We start from the raw sequence: 21,584 nt of genomic DNA on the forward strand, positions 1-21,584 counted from the left end.
TTATCAAACAAATTAACTCATGTGAGGTAATTTACCTCATGAGGTAATGACATTTAGCAATTCTGGTAGATTTTAGTCATGTTTTACCTCCTGAGGTAAATTATGAGGTAATTTGTGAGGTAATTTGCATTCATTTTACCGAAAATAGCTATTCTCATGGAAATTAAGGAGCATGTTAGCACATAATTTACCGATCAGTTTAAGACCTGCCTGTACCTGGAGGTAAAGTCAATTTGTATGCATTTTGCAGTTTTTAGTGGAGTTCCTATTGCTGTTTTAGTGGAGTTCCTATTCAGGCTGTGTAATAGCAAAGAATAGTAGAAATAAAACTCCAAATATTTACTGGAATTGTTTTTTTTTTTTTGTTCTTTTGATAAGGGATGCCTATAAATATACTTTTCATAGGTTGCTACATAATCAAATACACCTTCCCCACTCATAAAAAAACATCTTCCAAAGACTATCCTAACTTATGGAAGACAATTAAAGACTACTATTATTTATTTACTGCATGCTTAAAGCTGAAATACCTCATGTTTTACCTCACTTTATGCATTTAGCTCATGTTTTACCTCATGTTTTACCTTATCTTTGGAAATGGAGAAAAATCTGTCAGAATTGCTAAAAAAAGAGGAAAATACCTCATGAGGTATTTTACCTACAAAAAATATTTACCTCACACAGCTACCAGAATTGAGGCCAATTATGTAGCATGAATGACCATCAGCAGTCTTGTGAGCATTAAACATGAAGCAGTATATTCTTAAAAGACCACTATCGCGAAAAATGCAGGTTAGCGATAAGATAGGATTCGATGTTTACACCACTGAGAATTGTTTATTTGAATCTTCAAGTGTGCAGAATCTGCAGACCCTCAAAGAGTTTTGATGTTTTTGGAGATGAAAGGTGTGCAGGATTTGCAATGAAAATGATGGCTTGCTGCATAGATCTTGGATGCTGCTTATTTCCCTCCTTACTTTTACATCTATGCCCCTCTCAGACCACCATGGTTAGATGCATGCCTCAACTGCTGGGTTGTATGAGACATGTTATTCCACCTCAAGCCAACATTTCTGTACTACTCTTTACTCAAGATGCACCCCCATTACTACTACTTCTTTGTCGTTATCTTAAAGTGAACCTCAGGACTAAAAATCTACTCAGCAGCACTGAAAAGGCCTGGTGTTTCGTTAGCAGTTTCACAGCATCAGAACTTTGTTTTTCTTACCAAAGCATCATTTTTAGCTAAGCTCCACCCATCAAAGAAAACTGCTCGGGCTTTTTTTCCCTGATGCTGTGTAAAGCATGATGGGATTTCCTATGTTGTTAGTCACGTTGCCTAACAACTGGTAGGGGTGATCAGGACACAGGACAGTTGGAACTGTGTCTCATGCTCCCTGACACCTCTTTTCAACCAAAAAGATGGCTGCCCTCATGTAATCAAACATTTGCCTGTTCTTTTAAAACAGAGTGGGTAAGAGATTATATTACCTATCTATTTTAATTAACATAACTAATGTAACTTAATGACAGTATGTTTGTTTAGGCTGGAGTTCCTCTTTAAGTCTCACAAAATAAATGCAGCCCCCTGTCATTTTCATTTGACTACACCCCCCCCCCCCCCCCCTCTCCTTCCACACATTCTTATAGCCTCTCTCTCCACTTATTGGCTTAAAGTGACTGTGATGCACCCAAGGGCACACATTTAAAAGATGTGTTTAATTGTTGGTCCATTTTAAACACACAAGATAAATCTGTTTTGTGTTACCCTATTTTGCCACAAGGGGCCACAAAAGCAATGTCTAGGGAAACTTTCACACTTATTGCGGTCCGTTCTGGTGTGTCGCAACTCGCAAGTATCCGAGCTGACGCAACGGCAACAGCACTTTAAGTAAACCTGGACCTGGTTAAATTATTTAAAATAAACACACGATGTACCTGCAAATGAATATTACATACTAACCTCGCCATTACTTCCTCTCAGAAGCTCACCATTTTCTTCTAACAGTGATTCCTTCCAGTTCTGACAAGATTTTGTAAGAACTGAAATGTATCAGTTGCTGTCAGTTATATATCAGTTGCTGTCAGTTATAACTGAAAGGATAACTGATGTGCAAGGTAATGTCCATGTTTCCCTATGGATCAAGTGGGCAATATTACAGTTTAAGTGTGCTTATAAGGAAACGTTTATGGGGTAATGGCCAATTTCAAGAAGGAGAGCGGAGACGCAGAAAAGAAGAAAGAGATTGCAGAGTAGACTACACGGGAGGTAAGTATGACCTGTGTATGTTTATTTTGACTTTTAATTTTCAGTTCAGGTTTGCTTTAATGCACGGTGCTTGGGGTAATATAAATCTATGGGCGACACACGTAGTGTAAACGAGAGCCACGGCGCACATGCGCAAGTTAACGGGAATCTCAGTGACATACTTCCTGCTCAGCAGGGAATATGTCACTGAGTGGAGGGCATGCATGTGATCCTGTTGGTGCACTCTGCGGCAGAGTCATATGTTTGTCATTTGTTGCATTGCGGTGGGATGGGGAGGAGCATCCCATCTCACCACAACGCAAAAGATAGGCGTAAAACCAGTGAGAATGGGGTGCACAATAATGCTGTTTTTGTAAAAGCCAAAAAGTTTATGAACACGCAATAAAGTTTTGTTTTGTTTTTTCCCCCAAAATTTGTAGGGTCAACAGTTATTACTTCAGTCTAATTCTGTTTGCAAGCTATGATGAACAGCATCCCTTCAAAATCAATTAAATCGCTCTCAGATTTCCTTGGGGTAACGTCACATTGGAGAATGGACAGTCCTTCTGCCACGAGTGCATTTCTCACAAAATTGTCATCAAATTTGAACATATGGAACCTGTGACCCCCAATTGTGTAATAAGAGGCATTCATCCCCCCGATTAAGATCAGGTGACCTCCTGGTTTTAAAAGTTTCAAGATCTTCCTCAACTTTCTCATGTAGTCCTCTTGATCTTTGCAGATCATATCCAGCAACGCAAAGGTGATGACACAGTCGGCCTGAGGAACCCCTACCAGTTCTGTTGGAGTTTCCGCCTCTGGATCAAATTTTATAACATGCGTAATGGCTGACTTCAGCTTCATGTCTTTCAACTCACATTGGTTGCTGAAAAAGGAAAAAAAAGTTATCAAACCATAGATCAAAAGCATAGCTACAGGGCTGCATATATGACACATGAACATGAACATAAAGAACTGGGGGTGGTGCACTCCACCATTCCTCATATAGTTTCTCCTCCCTGCAGAAGGCTACATATGAAGCAGGTGGTTTCGATGTTTAGCCCCGAGCACCTGAGCTGGGCACCACTAATGCTATTGTCATTCGGGGTTCGGCAATCGCTCCAAGTTGCTATAACTCAAAGAGGGAATAGTATTTTACGCCACCAGGAATTTGAGCAGCAGCAGGATGAGTACGTCCTGCATCAGTTATGCTCCCCATTGCCCCCTCTCTACTACTAATACTAAGAAGCACAATGAGAGTTTGGTTACACTGTAGCCAAATTTTCAATGCACTCACTTGGCTACTCGATATTGATCATATTTTCCACCTGCACTCGGTGTGCTCAGCTTTTTCATTGCCAACGCCAAGTGCCCAAGGCCATAGTGCCTGTGTTCCCCTGTAGCCACTATACAAATTCAGCTACCATTTAGCTGAACTCATTCCTTGTCATTTGTACCATCCTCTCTCCACTAAATACAGTGGGCTATACCATTGTCAAAGGAGGTAAGAGGTGCCCAGGGGTCGATATAATAGAGTTAAAAACAGCTAAAATTAAAAAAATTAAGTGGCTTACCTCAATAACGACAAATTCATATAACAAAACATTGTTACATTTGATATACACTGGCTAAAATTCAGGGGGTGGGGGTGGGGTGACAGCCAGCCCCCCTGCAGCCAGGAATTACTGCTGTCCAGGGCTGCCTGGTCACCTGATGTTTTATCTCTGTTTTATGTACCCCTGGGTGCCTCTTACCCCCTTGCTTTTCCCCTCCCTCGGAGGGGTGTACTTTTGGTACTAAGTGGCTTTGCCATGGTTAGGACATTTTGTTGCTGTTTTTAAAGAGTGCAACCATATCCAGTTTTCCTGGGCACCTGAGTGGAGTTAGGTTTATGCATCTCCACCTGTTTTCAGTGGTTGGTCGCCCCGTGCAACCTTCCTTTATGAGTACCAAGTTTCTACATTTCCATTATTTTCAATTATTACTCCTTTTTGTGACGTACTGCACCATTTGGGCTCCAGTTGTCTGTGTTTTTCTTTTCTAGGGTATTTGATCACCCTCTCTTGCCATCTCATTGTCGAGCACGTGAGGTATACTTGTACCACCTGCGCCAAATCTAAACTCCCAGCATTGCAGTCTATGGGGGAGCTGATCTACCCCTGCTTTGGGGTAACTGACATTGTTTAAAATTAAGTAAATATGGCAGCCTCTATATCCCTCTCACTTCAGATTTCCTTAACCTGCTGAGCGTTCTGGACGAGCTGAGCTCGTCCAGAGACGCCGGAGGCTGCCGCTCAGGCCCTGCTGGGCCAATTTAGACGAAATAAAAAGGAGCACACCCAGCCGCGTGTGCTACCTGATCGCCGCGGCAGCGGCGAAAGAGGGTCCCCCCAGCCGCCCGAGCCCAGCGCAGCCGGACCAAACAGTTCCGGCCAGCGCTAAGGGCTGGATCGGAGGCGGCTGACATCAGGACGTCGGCTGACGTCCATGACGTCGCTCCGCTTGTCGCCATGGCGACGAGGAAAGCAAAACAAGAAGGGCCGCTCATCGCGGCCCTTCTTGTTACTTCTGATCGCCGGAGGTGATCAGAAGTGCGGATTAGGAGTGCCCTCTAGTGGGCTTTCATGCAGCCAACTTTCAGTTGGCTGCATGAAATAGTTTTTTTTTAATTAAAAACAAAACGTCCGGTCGCCAGCCTGGCGATCTTAATAGAACGCCAGGCAGGTTAAAATATAAAGGTAATTGTATGAGATCTCACCTTCTTCCTTCTAAGTCGGTAACATGTGTAGTGGTGTGCCCCCAGCAGAAAGCCCCGGTACGATTGTTCTGCCATTTCATTATCTCCATGATGCACTGCTCATTGGCCCTCATCAGGATGATCTCTTGGAAGAATTCACAGGCAGAGTAGAGATGATGTACTATGGCACCACCACTGATGTCAATCAAGATATCTCCAGTCAAATGACCTAGAAGGAGTACACAACTTATTACAGAAAACCTTGGCACCAACAAAGAATTCTTACAGTTCTTTCTTCCACATTGTACAAAGGGAGTAAGAGGTGCCCAAAGGTAGATAAAACTGAAGGTAGATAAAACAATTAAAAAAGAAAAGGGGAGGTGGCTTACTTTTATAATGTCAGTCTCATAAGACAATGGGCTGGATTCACAAAGCGGTGCTAACCCAGTTAGAGACTTTAGGCGTGATAACCATTGCACCACGCTGGTGAAAAGCCAGTTTAGGCATGATAAGTTTAGGCGTGATAAGTTTAGGCGTGATAAGTTTAGATAAGTTTAGATCGCGCACAAAGCCCTGCAAGCAAAGCAGCGTCATTAAACTCTATGCAAAGTGCACCACACTTTGCTAGCGCAAAACTTTTGATCAGCTGTGCACTGCGGTGCTAACCCAGTAGGTGCCATAGTTATCACGCCTAAACTTATCACGCCTAAACTTATCACACCTAAACTTATCACGCCTAAACTGAGTTTAGGCATGATAAAGGGCTTTTCACCAGCATGCTAACTGTTAGCACCGCTTTGTGCATCAAGCCCAATGAAATTTATTGAGCACAGGCAATGCGTTTCGTGGTCTGAGCCCACTTCCTCTGGTCAATTACAGTGCCATAACGTTTACAAGCCAGAATAACGAGCGCACCTCTCCACATTGTAGCTGTCACTTCTTGCACTGACTTTTCTTGCTGAGAAAGGGGGGGGGGGTGGAAGCAGGGGGTGATTTGTGCCTTGATAGGAGTGGGAGGATAGAGGGATGGAAGCAGAGAGTGAACAATCCAAGAAGGTGGGCACCAACACAAAAAACCCATCTGCTTTATGAGGAAAGAGGTGCCAACATATACAGTAAGTCCAAGAAAACTCATCCAGAAACTCCTTTTTGACATCACTTCCAACAATGCCCCGAAGAAGCTACCTATATTATAACCAGTGTTCTTGCACCCATGTTCCCTGAGTTGATGTCTACAGCCATTTTCCAATATAGCTGATTTTAGCACTAGTACCAGTCCTCCCATATGTTGTCCGACTGAATGATATTTGGCCATGTACATGGTGGTCTCTTTCATTTTAGTTCACAAATTGTGATGTATGGGATTTTCTTACGATTGAATGGTTGTTTCCATAGACTTAATTCCTTTTAATGCACCTATGGGCACAACTATTCTATTTTAGACACTTAAAGGACAATGGTAATGAAAAATTGTAAAATACATGTAATCAAATATAACGTATGTTTCTTCCAAAATAAAATGATCCATAAATTACTCTTCTCCTATGTTGCTGTCACTTACAGTAGGTAGTGGAAATCTGACAGAACCATCAGGTTTTAGACTAGTCTATTTGGACATTCAACTGATTTTGTGTAATCCATTCGTAATTTCACATAATTTTTCATGGAATGTTGTGCCGACTTTAGATGTTAAAGTGAACCTCCGGACTAAAAATCGACTCAGCACCACTGAAAAGGCTTTGTGTTTCTTTAACAGTTTCACAGCATCAGAACTTTGTTTCTCTTATACAAGCCTCATTTTTAGCTGCACAGAAGAAAACTGCCTGGGCATTTTTCCCCTGATGCTGTGCAAAGCATGATGGGATTTCTGATTTTGTTGTTCTCGTTCTGCTGTTTTGGTGCAATTTTTTTTTTTAAATTTTGAAATTGACATTTGAAGCCTAGCGTGTGCAGCTGGGAGGGGTAATCAGGACACAGGATAGTTGGAACTGTGTCTCCTGCTCTTTGTCACCTCCTTTCAACCAAAAAGATGGCTGCCCCCATGATAAAGATGGCAACCCCCATGAATCAGAAACATTTGTCTGTTCTTTTAAAACAGGGTGGGTAAGAGATTATATTACCTATCTATTCTAATTAACATAACTAATGTAACTTGATGACAGTATGTTTGTTTAGGCTAACGTTCCCCTTTAATAGTAATACCCCCATGCATACTGTCATCACCAATTGCTAAGTACGGTAAGGAGAAGGGTGGGAACAAGGCAAAACAATGTTTTCAAAAAGACCTTGTAGTTTTGTTAAAACATTTTTTTTTGCGTATTGTAAAATGTAAAACTACAAGGTCTTTTTGAAGAAAAAATATGTTTTGCCTTGTTTCCACTGCTCCCCTTAGCTGTTTTGGTGATGATAGCATGTATGGGGGCTGTTCTATCAACCGGCAAAGTCAGCACAAAATTACGCAAAAAATTACGCCAAATTGCCAAATTACTTTCCTGATTACCTTTACAAATGAATTTAATTACGATTTTATCCAAAATTTCGTATTACGATTTTGCATTGTAATTGTGAATTATGATGCAAAATAATGCAAAATTACAATTATGCGAAATTCCTGCTCATCCCTAGTTATAATTATTATTAGTCTACCTACCTTTGCTAAATGCATTGTGCAGCTTCTCAAGGGGAAACAGTACTCCTTCATCTTTAAATGGCATCTTGGGGGTCTGCAGAATAATATGTTTCCAGCAATGTTCTGGAGTCGTGCTCATCATGTACATGGTAGAACTTATAGGAGCTGCGATCCATCTTGAATGTCTAGTCACAACTTTCCGCTCTGTAATTGTGATAATGAGAAGACACCGGAGCCTCTGTTATGTTCATTAGAATCATGAGCAGTTCTGATTATCACAAGAGCATCATATGTTTGGGATCTATCATGGGAACTCAGCTGAATGTAATATTAGCAATGTAAATACAGAACATGTCACAAATATTAAGGTTAGATCTGGTGAAATACAATACAATACAATAACATTTGTAAAGCGCTTTTCTCCCATAGGACTCAAAGTGCATGGTTGTGTCTCAGATTAATACAGGGTTTCAGGCTGGGTTGTGTTACAGAGGAGATAGTCAGATGTTCATGAATGCCAGACTGAAAAGGTAGGTTTTCAGTTTAGACTTAAATGCTTCCAGGGTTGGGGCTGTCCTGATTGGGTGTGGCAGGGAGTTCCAAAGTGTAGGGGCAGCATGACAAAAGGCTCTGTCTCCAAAGGTTTTGAGGTGGACTCTGGGGGTGACCAAGGTGTTACGTCCTTTTGATCTAAGATTGTGGGGGGTGTGATGTAGTTGCAACAAGTCCTTCAGGTATCCAGGGCCCAGATTGTGCAAGGATTTGAATGTCAGTAAGCCAATCTTAAACAGAATTCTCCATTTTATCGGTAGCCAGTGGAGTGAGCTCAGGGTTGGTGTTATGTGGCAATGGCGGGGTTGGCTCGTTAACAGCCTTGCGGCGGCATTCTGTACTAATTGCAGGCGGCGTAAGTCTTTCTTATGCAGGCCTGTGTAGAGGACGTTGCAGTAGTCTAACCTTGATGTGACGAAGGCATGAACTAGGGTTGGAAGATCCTCTGAAGGAATTAGGTGTTTAATCCTTGCAATATTCCTTAGGTGAAAGAAGGAATGTTTCACAACAGCTGAGATTTGATTCCTGAAGCTTAATTTCCCATCAATCAGTACTCCCAGGCTGCGCACACAGTCTGAGTTGTTCAGGTCTGAGCTCCCTATCCTTAGCGGTGTTGGTTGAGACTGGAGCTGCTTTGCTGTTGAGCCCTGGCCCTCGATAACAAGAACCTCAGTTTTGTCAGCATTAAGTTTTAGCCAATTATTATTCATCCACTCCTGAAGCTCAGCTAAGCATGCGTTTATTTGTGGAGTTGGGTCTGTGACATCAGGTTTGAATGACAAATATAGCTGGGTGTCATCAGCATAGCAATGATATGTCAGGCCATGTTTTTGTATGATTTCTCCAAGTGGCAGCATGTATATGGTGAACAGTAAAGGGGATAATATTGCGCCCTGAGGTACACCGTATTTTAGTGGTACAGGGTTGGAGAGGAAGGGCCCTAAGGCTACTCTTTGTGTTCTGCCAGCCAGGAAGGAGTTGAACCACCGGAGAACAATGCCATCTATGCCACAGTACTCTTGTAGCCTGTTGAGTAAGATTTCATGATCGACTGTGTCAAAAGCCGCTGAGAGGTCGAGCATAATCAGGATGGAACATTGACCCTTGTCTCTTGCAATGAGCAAATCATTGCAAATCTGGGTGAGGGCTGTTTCACAGCTGTGATATTTCCTGAAACCAGATTGAAGAGGGTCAAGGATGTTGTTTCTGGAGAGCCTGGCTTCAAGTTAGAGGTAGACAGCCTTTTCAATAACTTTTCACAGAAAGGGGAGGTTTGAGACAGGTCTGTAGCTGTTTAGAGCATCTGGGTCTAAGGATGGTTTCTTGAGTAGAGGCCTGACGATTGCTTCTTTCAGAGTAGAGGGAAACCACCCTTCTTGTAAGGAGCCGTTGACTGTTTTGTGGAATGCCGGTGTAAATAGTTCAGGGCATTTCAACATGAACTTAGTGGGGCCAGGGTCCAGATCGCAGGTAGTCTGGCGAAGGTTTGAGAGGATATCCAAGATGTCTTTTTCAGTGATTACCTTAAAATCAGACCATGGTGGTAGGCTATTTTTGCACCTGTTATATGGCTCTGCATGGGTTTCTGGGGCTGTGAATTGAATGGCAGATCGTATGGAGGAGACTTTGTCTGAGAAGAAGTGGGCAAATTTCTCGCACAGTTCCTGTGAAGGTCTGATGCTGGATTTCCTGCAAGATGGATTGCAGAGACTGTCAACCGTGCGGAAGAGTTGGGCAGGTCTGTTGGCTGCATTTGCAATTTCGTGAGACAGGAATAAGGACTTCTTTTTGTTAATCATCGTTTGATATTTTTTCAGGTGAGCAATTAGGGAAAGTTTGTCATCAGGAGACTGATGTTTGCGCCACCTTCGTTCCAGTCTGCGTCCCTGTTTCTTTAGTTCCTTTATAGAGTTGTCAAACCAGCGAGCGTGATGTAATGGTGCGGAACGTTTAATCTTTAAGGGAGCTATGGCGTCAAAAGCGGCTGAGACATCGTGGTTATATTTAAGGACCATGGATTCAAGGCCTAAGTTGTGATCTGTCAGTCCACCTAGATTGAGGCTGTTCTGAAGGTGTTGGGGTGTCAAACCTTTCAAGGAACGATATTTTATTAGTTCTTTCACTTGGTGTTTTGTAGCCGGTGCTGTAAAGGAGAAGTGGACAGTGTGGTGGTCTGACCAAACTACTGGATCAATTTCCACATTGGATATTAGGAGTTCTGAATGGAAAATGAGGTCCAAAGTGTGTCCTTTTTTGTGGGTAGGGAGGTTGACGGCTTGAGAGAAGCCCAGTTCATTCATGGAGAGAAGTAGCTTAGTTCCAAATTGGGAAGAGTGTGTATCGACCCGTGCGTTAAAGTCTCCAAGAATTATCCACCTAGGGTGTTTCAGTGTTATGCAAGATACAAGCCCTCACTAGGCCGGAGCAAACCTGTTTGATCGGTTATTTGATAAGTATTTACCTCAATTTAACTCTCTCAGCCGAGCATCTTTTCCATAGCCCTAACCTTACCTGTATGTCTCCCTCCCCCAACCTTTAGAAAGTATTTGGCAGAATCTTCTCTTCCTTAGTGTGTCCTTCTTCATCTAGCAACCCCAGCTATGTCACCCTTCTCATGGACTAACTCCGACTTGCATTGCTGGGTCTCTGTAAAATCACATGATCATGCATCTTATACAGTTTGCAGGGATAACCTGGCTTGTGCTATGTTGTATAACTCTTTACTACCTCTCTGTCACACCTTGTTTACATTGTATGTATTCCTATTTATTGTTCAGCGCTGTGTAAAATGTCGGCACTTTATAAAAACAATAAATAATAGTAATATTTGTATGCCTGTACATGCCAAAAAATACTAAAGCAATTAAAGGACACCCGAGGCGAAAATAAACGAATGAAATAAACAATTTTTCTATCTTCCTTCTCCTAAAAATGACTTTTTCTCATATTCCACAGTTTTATTTTATGTTTAAATCTACTTTTTAAGTTTTAACTGTTTTACTGCTTTTGCTCAATGACACATTCATTGAAGTATGCCAGAGCTAAAATCTATGAACTATTGGCCCTTTTTGTCTCTTTCCTGCTCTCAGAAGCCAGGTTCTGCTAGGAAAGAGTTTTATAGTTGGAATTTCTTATCAGTGAGGGTCACACTGTAGTCACTTCCTGTCTGAGTCAGGACTGAGTCAGCCACTTACATACCTGATATTTAACACTTTGAGGCAGAGTAAGAAAAAAAGGAACACAGCATAGTTATTTGTGTGCTTGGCACTGTATATACCCATGTCTATCTCATCATGTCACTTCAGGTATCCTTTAATGAGAAGTAAAATTCTATAAATGTAACTGAAAACTAGATGATTGCTTTTGTTTTTTTGCAGAGTTCTTAAAGTACAAAAAAAACCCTAATATTCCTTCCAGGTATCAGACCCTCAATGTATGAATTAACAACTAGTGTTGTTGTTATTTGAATTCAGGACCACATGGTTCTGTACCCAAACAGCCACATTCAGCATTATTTCAGCACTGGACAGCAGGACCGGGTGCGTTCCATTTGGCTCTGATACTTCCTGATTCCAAGCTGGAAGGAGGGGGTATCCAAGCTAAATGGAGTGCATCCCATTCTGCTGTCTAATTCCCACTAATCTGTGACTAATCACAAGTTGTAATTTGATCCCTCAGCTATATAAGCTGGCTGTCATAGCTAATGGGTAAACACAGGATGTTAATAATGTCTGCTTCCATGAAAGCAGGAAGTAGACTTTTTGCAGGATTTGTTTCAGCTGTAACAAAGAAATGTTTTTCTTTAAATGTTATTATGCTGTAGCTTATCTTTTAGAGCAGAGGGGAAGTTCTAAGTTCAGGTTTGCTTTAAAGAGAAACTCCAACCTAGAATTGAACTTTATCCCAATCAGTAGCTGATACCCCCTTTTACATGAGAAATATAATGATTTTCACAAACAGACCATCAGGGGGCGCTGTATGACTGATTTTGTGCTGAAATCCCTCCCACAAGAAGCTCTGAGTACCGCGGTACTCTGGGCAAACTGCCACAATGTAACAATGTTCACAGACAGGAAATAGCTGCTTACAGCTGTCTGTAACAGCCAAAACAGCTAGGAGCAGCTACATAACCTGCCCACAGTAAAAATGTCACCATGTAATAAATGTCAGAATGTAAATCGGGTAGAGGACAGATTTTACAATGAGCAAACACTGACTAAATTATTTGTACATAATTATGGTAAAAAATGAAGCACTTTTTTTTTACATTATTTTCACTGGAGTTCCTCTTTAGGAGTGGGTTGCTCCATATAAGCCCTTGACATTCACTGCCACCTTCTGGTCAATTGATAAATTACATGTATAAAAGCTCTTCATCTATATATATAATAGAGTAAGTGCCTCAACCTTCGAGCAAGAAGAAGAAGTAGCGCCCCGCCCCCAGGGCCGGTCCAAGCAAGAAGAAGGGGCTGGTCCAAGCAAGAAGAAGAAGTAGCGCCCCGCCCCCAGGGCCGGTCCAAGCAAGAAGAAGGGGCTAGTCCAAGCAAGAAGAAGAAGTAGTGTCATATCAAATGAAGGGCAAAGAGGGATAATTTGCATATTCAGTAGCAGTGCATTGTGGGTTACCACAAATGTTCACTTATAGCTGAATTATTGCAGATTTGCTTCTGTTTTAAGAAGGAAAATTACACCAAGCTTTGCTTTTTTTTAGTAGGAGGGCTTTTTGGTCTCTTTTATCCTCCTATACATTCTTAGTGGTTTGGGTCACCCTGAGCTGCTTGGTTACTCTGTTGTACTGGTCAAAGCCCTATCTCATACAGCCTTATCAATCCCTGCTGTGTACAGATGAGGACCAAACGTCTGAAACAGGCTGTCATATGTGGGTTTGATATGACTGTGTAAAATTTAAAGCTATAGGCTTGCTTGACTTACAAAGGGTGAAAAGGAATAATTTGCATATTTAGTAGCAGTGCATTGTGGAAAATCACAAATGTTCACTTATAGCAGAATTATTGCACATTTCCTTCTGTTTTAGGAAGGCAAATTACACCAAGCTTTGATTTTTTTTTTTGTAGAGATGGGAAGTTCGGATCTTTTCAATGATTCGGATGATTCGAATCGGATCATTGAAAAGATTTGGATCTTTGATCCGAATATCGGATCATTTTACTAGGGAAGCATTCGGGGGTGAAATGACTAGCAGGACAGGACTTTCCCTACCTTGGACAGAGAAAGGGAGATGGTGGACAGATACGGGCAGGGAGTGGACAGAGAAGGGAGGAGGGACGAGCAGAGAGCAGAAATGTTTGTTTGCACACAATACCCACATGCTGCAATCATATGCTTTACATATATTTCAACTATATGTTCATCTGTATACTTTGAATGCAAACGTCGCACAGTGAAAGAAAGAAATCCCCAAAGCATTCCCAGAAGTGAAGTGCAGCTGTTTAGAGCAGTGCAGGAGGATCATATTGCCCTGCAATCACAGTGCCTGCCCCTTCTAGCCAAGCACGCTGTCTACAAAGTTACTGAGCCGTGCTTCTGAGCCAAAAGTTTCCAATTTGTTCACTGTGCACAACTACGGAACAGACAGCATAAAATAAGCAGCACATTGTAGCCAGTATGTGTGCTCTACACATACCTGGCAGTGGCACCCATGTCCCCTCTCTCCAGTGGCGTAGCTATGAATCTCGGGGCCCCGGTGCAAGTTTTACATTGGGGCCCCCCAAGAACTCTATACGTAGCAATTGATACGGCACAACAAAACCTGCCAAGGTCATCTACAGTGTCAGAGGTGCCAGAAGGGGATGGGGAACAGCTTGTTAATGATTACTACCATTCAAAGCATCTATAGAAGTGATCATTACCAACACAGGACCAATAAACAGCTTATACTTTGGTTTAGGAAGGGCCCCATGGGGCCCCTCTGGCCCAAGGGTCCCGATGCGGTCGCTACCTCTGCAACCCCTATTGCTACGCCCCTGCCTCTCTCTTATCTACCTGTCCCTGCAAGGCTCGCTCCCCTCCAACAGAGCGATCCATCTCTGCTCTGCTTCCAGGACCCCGCTGCCCGCTGAGAGGGGGGCGTGCCGCTCCTGGTCACGCCCCCTTTGCGATCCGAATCACTCATTTTGATGATTCGGATGATTCGACTCACAAAAGAGATTTGGATCAAAGATCTGAATCGTTCATGATCCGGACAACACTATTTTTTAGTAGAAGGTCTTTTTGGTCCTTTTTACCCCACTATACATTCCGAGTGGTTTGGGTCACCCTGAGCTGCTTGGTTACTCTGTTGTACTGGTCCAAGCCCTATCTCATACAGCCATATCAATCCTTGCCATGTACAGATGAGGACCAAAAGTCTGAAACAGGCTGTCACATGTGGGTTTGATATGTGTAAAATTTAAAGCTATATGCTTGCTATACACCAGCGGCTCTGAATGCTTGCTTGGCCTACCAAGGGGGATAATTTGCATATTTAATAGCAGTGCATTGTGGGTAACCACAAATGTTCACTTATAGCTGAATTATTGCAGATTTCCTTCTGTTTCAAAAAGGCAAATTACACCAATACAGTGTGTGACATTGCAGGAAGTGACGACAGTGGAACGCACGATGGAACACGGAAGAGGTGAGTCATCCCCGCCCGCTGCCTCTTACTAATAGTGGTGGCTGCTACTGTGCTTAAGCAGGAGGGGGAGCGCACATGGGGGACCCAGGTGAGGGGGGGAGTGCACATGGGGGACGCAGTTGAGGGGGGGTCCAACCTCCCTCCCCGCCGCTGTGCCCAATACCCCCTTCCTGCCCTCTACCCTCTTATGCGGCGTATGCTACGCCGCGGGTCGGCTAGTATTACTATAAACCTGAACAAATCATAAAAGCGAAGTTGCTATGATATCACCATATTGAACAAAATAAAAATAAGTCATTTTTGATCATGATCACTTAATAAACCAGGTTAAATACAATACAAAGTAGAAAGTGATTTAAAAATAAATAATTTCCTATAGAAAAATTAACAACTAAAATGAATTCTATAATGAAACCCACTGATTCCGGTTTGTCCAAATTAAAAATCTGATCCCTGTATCCTTTCATAATAATCTATATATAGAAAAGTGTGTGTGTGTGTGTGTGTGTGTGTGTGCGTGCGTGCGTGCGTGCGTGCGTGCGTGCGTGCGTGCGTGCCGCGATCACTCAAAAACGGCTTGACCGATTTGAACGAAACTTGGTATACAGATCCCTTACTACCTGGGATGATATGTTCTGGGGGTCACCGATCGTTACAGAACGCCAGACCAAAAAACAGATGGACGCACGCACTGACCCTCTGACTGTGCTTGCCACTTCGGTGGATAGCATCCATCAAGCACTGGGCCAGCACAAAGCCTTAATTGATGGCCTATCAGGCTCTGTGCGAACTCTTCAAACGTCAGTTGATTCGGTGCGATCCCCTCCGACTAATGATATACGTATGCCCGTACCTGATAAATTTTCCGGCCACAAGTCTGACTTCCGGAATTTTAAGAGTAGAGTGTTATCATATTTCGAGTTGAGACCCCGATCCTCGGGGACGGAGACCCAACGGGTCATCTTTATTAAAACTTTGTTAACTGGTGACTCTCAGTCCTGGGCGTACAACCTGCCCCCCACAGATACAGCTCTGACCTCGGTAGGGGAATTCTTTAAGGCCATGGCGGTAATTTACGACGACCCTGACCTTGCTGCGACCTCTGAGCGGAAGCTTAAGCTTTTACGGCAAGGCAGGGGTTCAGTCGAAGATTACGCGGCCGAATTTCGTAGGTGGTCAGTTAATGCCAGGTTTGACACCTATGCCCTCTTAGATTATTTCCTGTCTGGGTTGTCGGATGAGGTCTCTGACCTAATGTTAAGCCAACTCGAGCCCAGAACAGTCGATGAGGCCATCTCAGCGGCCATTCAAATCCACCGCAGGTTGCGCTATCAAAGACAAACCAGGGGTAGTCACCGTGTCAGAATGGTGTCTTGCGCCACAACCCCAGTGACCCCACCTTCTCCCGAGTCAATACAGATTGGTCGGTCTGTAGAGGATAAACGGTTGCTCCTCCCGTGTACGATTACATGGGAAGATAAGACCGAGCTCACGGAAGCCTTTGTTGATTCTGGCGCTGCAGCTAATTTTATGGACTTTGAGTTTGCTAAAAGGTTGGGTATTCCACTCACCCCGGTAAAACCACCCGTCCAGGTTACAGCAGTGGATGATTCCCCTCTGCAGAGGAATCACCCGTTATCACAGACATCAGAAGTGGGAGTCACTATAGGGGTGCTGCACAGAGAGAGACTGCAGTTCATTGTATTACATATGTCCACCTCCACAATCATCCTAGGCATGCCGTGGTTACAAATCCATTCACCACAGATAGATTGGGCCACGGGGCAGTTAACAGCATGGTCACCTCATTGTTTCCAGCAGTGTTTAGGGAGGTTGACGATAGGTCAAACCAGTTTTTTTTTTTTGTTTTTTGTTTTGTTTGTTTTTTTGTTTGCAAGATGGCGCTGACTAGGCTGCCTCGGTACACAGGGCTCTGATGCAATTCTGTTTTCCTCCCTTTCCTAGTGCTTTTTCTTTAGTTTTTTTTTTATCTGTGTTTTTAGTTTTTTAGTTTAGTTTAGTTCTGTTTAGATTAGGGTTTAGATTAGGGTTCTTTCTGCCCAGCCTAGCGTGCAGAGCGAAGCCGGCTCGGAACAGAGGAAGGCTCCTGTGTCGGCCACCCACGTGGAGCGTACAAGCACGTGTGCCTCAGCCCTGGATTGGGTCCACTGCAAGCTCCGAGGATTCCCTCAGGACCTACGTGAGGTAACTCAAGCCGGACCAGCCGATGCGCATCATCGGCGTCCGCATGCCCGCACCAGCCCACGCTGACCTTCAGCGGACCGGCTCCCACCAGCAGGGCCCTGCTCCCAGACCCGAACCGCGGCTGCCCCTGTCGGATCCCACCTCGCAGAGCGCAGCCCCTGCTGCCAGTCAGCCTCTCAGTCCACTGTACCACAGAAGCTCCTCTGCAGCCAGACGGCACCTCCCCAGTCTCGAGCACAGTGCCCCGGTCCTGGACCTGCACCTCAGCCGACACATCCGGCCATACTAACGGCCCTCTGCTTCCCGCAGCCTGCTACATCCCAAAACCACAGCACCGCTCAGAGGCTACAGAGCATCACCTCACATCTGACCTGATCCAGTTTTTCCATCACACCAGGACTCAGGTCCCACGCTCCATCTTCCACCAGGTGAGACCTCTGTTTATCTGGGGCCCTGCCACATGGTCTTGGAAACCTTTTGTTGGCACTGCCGCTGCCGAGTACTGTGCTGCTGGGTACTAGTGCCATTTTGGTACAGGGTTCAGCCTAGTGCACCATCACTGCCTGCTCTGGGAAATGTATATACTACTGACTGCTGATATTTGACTGTTTGTGCATCAAATGCTTTTCGCTGCCAGTTTATGGACTGTATTGCACCGCTACTGCACTGCTGATGGCCTGCTATTGTACATGCTAGTGACTGCGCCACAATGCTGAGTGACTGTTGTTGCATCTGTGCCACACTGCTGATGGACTTGTCTGTGCTGAGGGACTGTATTGGGACTGTATTGCACATGCCTTTTACACTTGTGACACTCTGCTGATAGACTTATTGCACATGCCTCCTACATCTGTGTCACACTGCGGATGAACTGTTATTGCACACGCCTCCCACATCACGGACTGGTTTTTGCTCATGCCTTTTTATATTTGTCACACGTCGGATGGACTGTCATTGCACACGCCGCTCACATCCTTGTCACACTGGGACTGTTATCGCACATGTGTTTTTACATCTGTGTCACACTTTGGATGGACTGTTATCGCACATGTGTTGTGTTACATCTGTGTCACACTTTGGATGGACTGTTATCGCACATGTGTTACATCTGTGTCTCACTGCAGACGGACTGTTAGCGCACATCTGTGCGCACTAGTACTATTACTATCACTGCTGTACATTCCATGTCGCACCGTACTGTGTTACCATCCGTGCCCCAAATGCTACTCCACCCCACTCGTACATCCTACTCCAGAGCACAGCTACTCAAATGGGAGCATATGTCAGCCCTACACCCGGAAGACAGGCTCCTGTCCAACTCTGTTTGGAGCCACATCCAAGAAATCACTGCTTCTACGTCTTGGCATCCCACTAGCCAGCGCCGCAGGGGCTGTCGATCAGGCGTCCGGGCGAGGTTGAAGAGGAGGGGCCTGCGGTCAGCTATCCCTGCAGTCCTCCTAGCTAACGTCCGCTCCCTCCCTAACAAGCTAGACGAACTGAGACTCCTCAGTGACAAGAGGGAACTCGGTAACAACACCCCAGTCTTTTGCTTTACCGAAACGTGGCTTCATGACGACATCCCTGAGAGTGCCCTCCAGCTCCCAGGCTTCAGCCTCATCTGAGCAGAACGTGACAGCACCCTCTCTGGGAAAAAGAAAGGGGGCGGCATCTGCTTCTACATCAGCTCCGTCTGGTGCCCACACTCCTCTGTACTGGCCAAAAAATGCACACCAGAACTTGAACTCCTCCTTATCAACTGCAGGCCAACCTACTCACCCAGGGAGTTTTCTTCCTACGTCCTCGTGGCTGTGTATATCCCTCCTGATGCAGAGGTAAATGCTGCCCTGCGTGATCTCAATGACACCATCACACAGTGGGAGACGGCCCTCCCGGACTCGATGTTCATCATCTTGGGGGACTTCAACAAGGCCAACCTCCGAAATGAACTGCCCCGCTTCCATCAGCACATCACCTGCCCCACCAGGAGTGCCAACACCCTCGACCATTGCTACACGGCCCTGAAAGATGCATACAAAGCGACACCGTGGGCAGCAATAGGCTCATCTGACCACTGCATCATCCACCTGATACCTACTTACAAGAGGCGCCTGGAAACCTCAAAACCTGTCACCAAATCCTTCAAAGTGTGGTCAAGTGAGGCCAAACTACAACTTCAGGCCTGCTTTGACTGCACAGACTGGAAGGCTCTGGAATCGCCTAACCTGGACGAGTGGGCAGACAACGTATCCTCGTACATTAGCTTCTGCGAGAACTCCTGTATCCCAACAAAATCCTTCAAACTATATCCAAACGATAAACCGTGGTTCTCTAATAGCCCACGACAACTGCGACGCAACAAAGAAGCTGCACACAAGTCCGGCAACCAGGAGGATTACAAGAGGGCAAGAAACGACCTAAACAGAGAACTGAGGTCCGCAAAGAGGTGCTACGCGGAAAAGCTGGAACAGAAGCTCTCCTCAAACGACTCACGAGCTGTGTGGAAAGGGCTTAAGGCTGCCACCAACTACAAGCCTCCCCCTCAGCATGCTACACCCAGCACCGAGCTTGCCGAGAGTCTCAGTGACTTCTACTGTAGATTCGAGAACCAGCCAACACCTGCAGGACTCCTACAGCCGCTTGCACAACCTTCCGACGCTGACGCCCTGGGCCCAAACTCATCCCCACCATCAGTGAGGGAGGCGGATGTACTGAAACACTTGCTTAGGCTGAATGCTAGGAAAGCTTCTGGTCCGGACGGAGTGTCACCAGCCTGCCTGAAAACTTGCGCTCATCAGCTCGCTCCCACCCTCTCTTCCATCTTCACGAGGTCCCTCCAGGAAGGCAAAGTTCCCGCGTGCTTCAAGAGGTCCGCCATTATCCCTGTCCCCAAAAAGCAGGTAATCCTCGACCTCAACAACTTCAGGCCCGTGGCACTTACATTCGTGATCATGAAAGCTTTGGAAAGCATGGTGCTCCCTCTCCTTAAGCACTCCACAGAGGGCTTGCTAGACCCGCATCAGTTCGCGTACAGAGCAAACAGGTCCACTGACGACGCCATCAACATCTGCTTGGAACTCGTCTATGATCACCTAGATAGACCAGACTCCTACGCCAGGATCCTCCTACTGGACTTCAGCTCAGCATTCAACACAATCAGCCCCAAAATATTGCAAGACAATCTCGCTGCGCTAGGAGTCCACCCCACCCTACGCCTGTGGATCACGGACTTCCTCACCAACAGGTCCCAGGTCGTTAGGCTAGGCACTATCTCCTCACAACCTAGGATCACCAACACAGGAGCCCCACAAGGCTGCGTCCTGTCGCCGTTTCTGTTCTCTCTGTATACGAACAACTGCAAATCCACGTCAGACTCTGTAAAAGTAATCAAATTTGCTGATGACACGACTATTGTCGGTCTCATCACCAAAAATGATGAGAAGGAGTACCGCCACCAGGTCGAAAGTGTCTGTCACTGGTGCAGAGAGAACGGATTGGTCCTAAACACAGCAAAAACTGTGGAGATGATAGTTGACTTCAGGAGGCGCGCCTCCACCCCACCCCCAATCCGCATTGATGGCAAGGAAGTAGAAAGAGTCCCCAGTGTCCGCCTTCTGGGCACAACCATCTCCAATGACCTGAGGTGGAAGGCCAACACTGCCTCCACACAGAGGAAAGCCCAACAGAGACTTTTCTTTCTCCGCCAACTAAAAAAGTTTGGTATGGCCCGAAAACTTCTGACGAACTTCTACTCCGCTACAATTGAATCTGTCCTATGCTCTTCCATCCTGGTTTGGTACGCCAGCTCCTCCGCCAGTGACAGGCTCAGACTGCAGAGGGTCATCAGATCAGCGGAGAGGATCATCGGGAGACCCCTTCCCTCTCTGGACCACCTCTACCACTCCAGGTTGTACTCCAGAGCATTAAAGATCACCAACGACCCCTCACACCCAGGCCATCGCTTCTTTAGTCAGCTCCCCTCGTGCCGGAGGCTCCGGTTTCGGTCCATCTTCACCAAGACCTCAAGACATAAAAACAGCTTTTTTCCCTCGGCTGTCAACCTTCTGAACTCTACCCACAAAATTGCCCATCCCCACCCCACAATACGTGCCCACACTGAGGCACTCTGCACATAGAGGGCGCTCTAGCTTAAGCAGACTCTTTGGTTGTTTTTGTGTTGTAACTTATGCCACATTGTCTCTCTGCACCTGGTATTATGTTCTGTTCTGTATCTGTATCTATATCCTGTATCAGTACCCTGTACGTGCCAAGTCCAATTCCGGGCACGACCCAGTCGTGCTTGGCGATAATAAAGATTCTGATTCTGATTCTGATTCTGAACAGTACTCGGATTATGCTGACGTGTTCTGTCCTAAGGCTGTGGATAAATTGCCTCCGCATCGCCCTTTCGACTGCCCCATTGACCTCCATTCTGGTTGTATGCATCCTCGAGGTCATTTGTATAATCTGTCTGGACCTGAAAAACTAGCCATGCAGGAGTATATCCGTGAAAACTTGGCCAAGGGCTTCATTCGCCCGTCCCGGTCGCCGGCCGGGGCAGGCTTCTTTTTTGTTAAGA

At 45.2% G+C, this 21,584-nt stretch overlaps 1 protein-coding gene across 1 annotated transcript; it reads right to left on the reverse strand.

Moving 5' to 3' along the window:
• Positions 1-1,654: 1,654 nt before the first annotated feature.
• LOC137523024 (indolethylamine N-methyltransferase-like) lies at positions 1,655-7,832 on the reverse strand. The gene is made up of 3 exons (XM_068243203.1): positions 7,636-7,832; positions 5,007-5,214; positions 1,655-3,134 (listed from the first exon to the last, which is right to left on the reverse strand). Exons 1-3 carry the CDS (start codon positions 7,760-7,762, stop codon positions 2,711-2,713), a joined length of 759 nt encoding a protein of 252 aa, XP_068099304.1. The 5' UTR covers positions 7,763-7,832; the 3' UTR covers positions 1,655-2,710.
• Between the last annotated feature and the right edge of the window lie 13,752 nt (positions 7,833-21,584).

This window comes from Hyperolius riggenbachi, chromosome 6 (genome assembly GCF_040937935.1).
Source record: "Hyperolius riggenbachi isolate aHypRig1 chromosome 6, aHypRig1.pri, whole genome shotgun sequence".
In the NCBI taxonomy this organism is placed as follows: Eukaryota; Metazoa; Chordata; class Amphibia; order Anura; family Hyperoliidae; genus Hyperolius; species Hyperolius riggenbachi.